This window comes from Berghia stephanieae, chromosome 8 (genome assembly GCF_034508935.2).
Source record: "Berghia stephanieae isolate SIO BIC M18660-M18661 chromosome 8, UCSD_Bste_1.3, whole genome shotgun sequence".
Classification (NCBI taxonomy): Eukaryota; Metazoa; Mollusca; class Gastropoda; order Nudibranchia; family Aeolidiidae; genus Berghia; species Berghia stephanieae.
Genome location: NC_088367.1, coordinates 51,932,984 through 51,937,787, shown reverse-complemented (window position 1 = coordinate 51,937,787; position 4,804 = coordinate 51,932,984). Strand labels below are relative to the sequence as shown.

The window sequence follows — 4,804 nt, the reverse complement described above, 5'->3', positions numbered from 1 at the left end:
TTTACGGTGACGTCCAATCAAGGGACGCTACTCTACCGCTTATCTCATTCCCTATTAGTTTTGAATACGTTACAAACATATTTCAACCTCTTCGCTAGACACCATCAGCTCTGATTCCAACACGTCGTTTTCAACACGTTTTGAGTTGTATCCAGTCTTGCCAACTACTACGAATATTTCGTAAAACTACGAATTTTCGGGTCCTAAATTGACAATAAAATAAAGATCTTAATTCAATAAACTTATTGAAATCAAAGTTGTGTTGCCGGAGATCGTATATGAAGGATTTTAAAGCAATAATCTAATGTATTTAAACACAAATTGGTCATTTTCAAAAGTGGCTATAATGTCTACTGTATGTCTAGCCCTGAAAATTACGAATTTCGGGTAGGCGGGTCTGGTTATAGTTCTCAGTTATAGTTCTCAAGTTAGAGCCAAAATTGGTAGTTTTACGACATGTTGGTTGTACTTGGCAGGCCTGTTATAATGATGAAAGGTTTCCGATAGAATTCAATAGTCTGATGTCACGTCGCATAGCAACGAGCAGCTTGGTTCTAGACAAAGAAAATCGCTACTTTTTATTCTCCACGCTGGCGAGACCGTTTTCACATGTCATATGATCAGAATGTAAAAAAATCAAAACATGATCAGATTTATTATGTTTTTCTCCTCTGGACACACATTTATGCTCGTTGGAGAAGTATTTCATAAGGGCGTCCGCCATTGTTCCGATAGTTTAGAACCAGTTGCCATGCGTCATTACGAGGGAAGTGACGTCATGACTGTTGAAGGCTATTGGAAGAAACAATTGACAACAAGAACGATAACTATGGATCATCTTCTACTGTCCAATCTGGGTTGCTTCCCTTGCCTGGTCATTCTCCAAAAACGGACGGAATTTTCGCTGCACGTCAGACGTTGTCGTTGTTGTTGTTGTTGTTGTTGTTGGTGTTGGTGGCCGAAGTTGTCGAGAGGGGTGGTGGCAGAGTATACAAGATACATGAGGATACAGTCATTGTGTTAGTTTATATATAATATATAGAGTATATGAAGGGAATGCGTTTGTTACCGATAGTCTCCCCTTATTGTGTCACAATTAACACGACAATTGGGGATATTATGATAATAATAATAATAATAATAATAATAATAATAATAATAATATAAATAATAATAATAATAATAATAATAATAATAATAATAATAATAATAATAATAATAATAATAATAATAATAATAATAATAATATAATAATAATAATAATAATAATAATAATAATAATAATAATAATAATAATAATAATAATAATAATAATAATAATAATAATAATAATAATAATAATAATAATAATAATAATATAATAATAATAATAATAATAATAATAATAATAATAATAAATAATAAAATAATAATAATAATAATAATAATAATATAATAATAATAATAATAATAATAATAATAATAATAATAAAATAATATAATAATAATAATAATAATAATAATAATAATAATATAATAATAATAATAATAATAAATAATAATAATAATAATAATAATAATAATAATAATAATAATAATAATAATAAATAATAATAATAATAATATAATAAATATAATAATAATAATAATAATAATGGATGGCATTTATAAGGCTACGGGCTCTAGGCGCTAACATAATACAGAGTGAAAAGTAGTGTTTCTCTCTCTACTACTACTAGCATCACACAATAATACTTATAACGGTTTTTGTGGTTTTTACCAGGACGAGAGACGCATGCGCACAACCAACATGACGTTCTCTCTCAAATAAGTTTTCCGCCGGTGACGTCACAGACTATGGGTGACGTCCAATCAAGGGACGCTACTCTTACGCTAATCTCATTCCCTATAGAAAACTCTAGAGCCACAAGCCTGAAATAGCAGTCCCACGTGAGTGGGTGGGGCCTTTGTGATTACTACACTGTCCCTCATCAAGGGACTGTATCATCGGACAACAAACGCATTCCCTCAATATCATATAGAGATAAGCAAATTTAGTAAAAGCGATGAGTATGAGAAATTATGGAAAAAAAAGGAAATTTTAATAAAAGATGCGAAATAGTAGATAAATTAGAAATCAAATCAGAGTGGAAAATAATCGTGTTTACGAGTTATTGCCCTTGAAACTAATTGAGAGCTTTAATTATCAGAGTTATTGCCCTTGAAACTCATTGAGTGCTTTGGTTATCAAATTTCGTGTTACTAATTGATTGAAAACTTGTTGACAGAATCTAGATACTTGATGGCAACTCGTCCTACAGAGCCATTAGGCCCATGAGGCTGGAGGTTATCCCGCTTTTTATAGCGTGAAATAGACAATAGCAATTGCTCCTTACCCTTTGGATACGATTGCAAGGTACATTCCGCCAGATTAAAACAAACCCAGCTACCTAATCACTGGTGGGTGGACAAGGGGGTCAGAAATTAGAATCTCGACTTCACCCAAGATCGATCTCGGATCCCTTTGCGTGTGAAGCGAGTGCTCTACCAACTGAGCTATCGAGACACGTATATGGCAACCAATGATTACATATTTTAACAACACTACAGTATACTCCATAGGTACACATGTCACAGCATTGAAAAATTCTTTATATTTTTTATTCTTTTTTTTTCCCTTAAAAAATGCAATTTTTGTCGAATTTTTAAAAATCATTTCACTCCATATTCATAACAAGGATTTTATTTCAAAAATCAAAATTTGACTTTAACGGTAAACAATTTCCACTCTGATTTGCATGAGAGAATGATAAATATGCCAGTAGTAGCACACACAATCTACAATCAACTACAACTGGTCTATCTAGCAATGACAAAATTATCCAACCTTTTAAATCTTTGAAATTTTGTTTAAACAGAGAAATGTATGATAGTTTGTAAGCAGTGACTGAAAATATTATCATTTTAAAAAAATAAATAATCTATCTTCTTATGAATCGAAATTTACACTAAAAACCACGAAAGCTCATTTAAATTTTAGTTCTATTTCTCTATTTCCATAACAATCAATTCTATCTATTTATATTTTTCCATAACAATCAATTCTATCTATTTATATTTTTCCATAACAATCAATTCTATCTATTTATATTTTTCCATAACAATCAATTCTATCTATTTATATTTTTCCATAACAATCAATTCTATCTATTTATATTTTTCCATAACAATCAATTCTATCTATTTCTCTTTTCCCATAACAATTAATTCTATCTATTTTCTTTTTCCATAACATCTATTTTTCTATTTCCGTAACAATTGATATAAATGTAAGGTTACGTAGTATAATTATTCATTTTCTTTACCTTGTAAAAAAAAATATTTTAGTAGAAGTAAAAAGCTGGGCGTAAAAAAAAAAAAAAATATTTGGAAAGTCGTATAGAAAAAAATATAAAAGTGAATACCTTCACCGCATGCAAGGGAGATAACAAGGTTGACCTACATTCAGCTTTCCTGTGTTATGATCACGTGATGACAAACTATAAATAAACGCTTAATAACTGAAATCCCCCCCCCCCCCCCCCCCACCATAATATAATTCTGGTGCAAACGTTGTGTCCTTGGATAAGGCACTAAATACACATTGCCCCATTCAACTTAAGAGTGAATGTATGCTTGACTATATAGCCATGAAACCGTTAAATGGATGGAAATATGGCTCAAAATGGCCTGCTGGAAAAGCATATACAGCACAGTAGAGTGCATTAGACATGGTAAACTCGTTGAAATGCTCGGTCTCTCTCTCTCTCTCTCTCTCTCTCTCTCTCTCTCTCTCTCTCTCTCTGTTACAACACGTATTTTTACATGTCCCCCATTAATACCGACGTCGATTTGAACTTTGAACTATAAGCTCTGAGCTAAATATAGATCAACCCCGTTGAATAAACCATTAGTAAAGAAAGAAGGTTTGAAGACAGGAAAGGATAGCGTAAAATAAAGAGACGGTTCTTGAGATGTCTTCCTGTTTTGTTTTTTTGTTTGTTTTTGTTTTTAATAGCAAAAGAAATGAATTCATTGGATAAGTTTATTTGAAACTAGAACGACACACAGCACACCAATGAAACTAGAACGACACACAACACACCAATGAAACTAGAACGACACACAACACACCAATGAAACTAGAACGACACACAACACACCAATGAAACTAGAACGACACACAACACACCAATGAAACTACAACGACACACAACAAACCAATGAAACTAGAACGACACACAACACACCAATGAAACTACAACGACACACAACAAACCAATGAAACTAGAACGACACACAACACACCAATGAAACTACAACGACATACAACACACCAATGAAACTAGAACGACACACAACACACAAATGAAACTAGAACGACACACAACACACCAATGAAACTAGAATAACACACAACACACCAATGAAACTAGAACGACAACACACACATACACCACACCAATGAATCTAGAACGACACACAACACACCAATGAAACTAGAACGACACACAACACACCAATGAAACTAGAACGACACACAACACACCAATGAAACTAGAACGACACACAACACACCAATGAATGATTTGAGTTGACAAGACTTTTTAAAATAATCTTCTTTGTGCCGTTTCCAACGTGCACTTCTATGCAGGTCTGATAACCCAGAATGTTATGGGCTCATTGTTTTAATGGAAATAATCTAAAAACAAATGCAAAAGATTGTACTGTCCATTACAACAACGTTAAAACAGTCCATAAGTGCCTTCAGGTATCAGACCTGCCA

General features: G+C 32.5%; 1 protein-coding gene across 1 annotated transcript in view; it reads right to left on the bottom strand.

Moving 5' to 3' along the window:
* Positions 1 to 2,241: 2,241 nt before the first annotated feature.
* Positions 2,242 to 4,804, bottom strand: part of LOC144979058 (kinesin-like protein KIF21A) — a 146,178-nt gene continuing 143,615 nt past the window's right edge. Inside the window, exon 38 of the mRNA XM_078925672.1 lies at positions 2,242 to 2,334. Within this exon, the coding sequence (XP_078781798.1) occupies positions 2,242 to 2,334 (93 nt within the window). The remainder of the gene's footprint in view (positions 2,335 to 4,804) is intronic.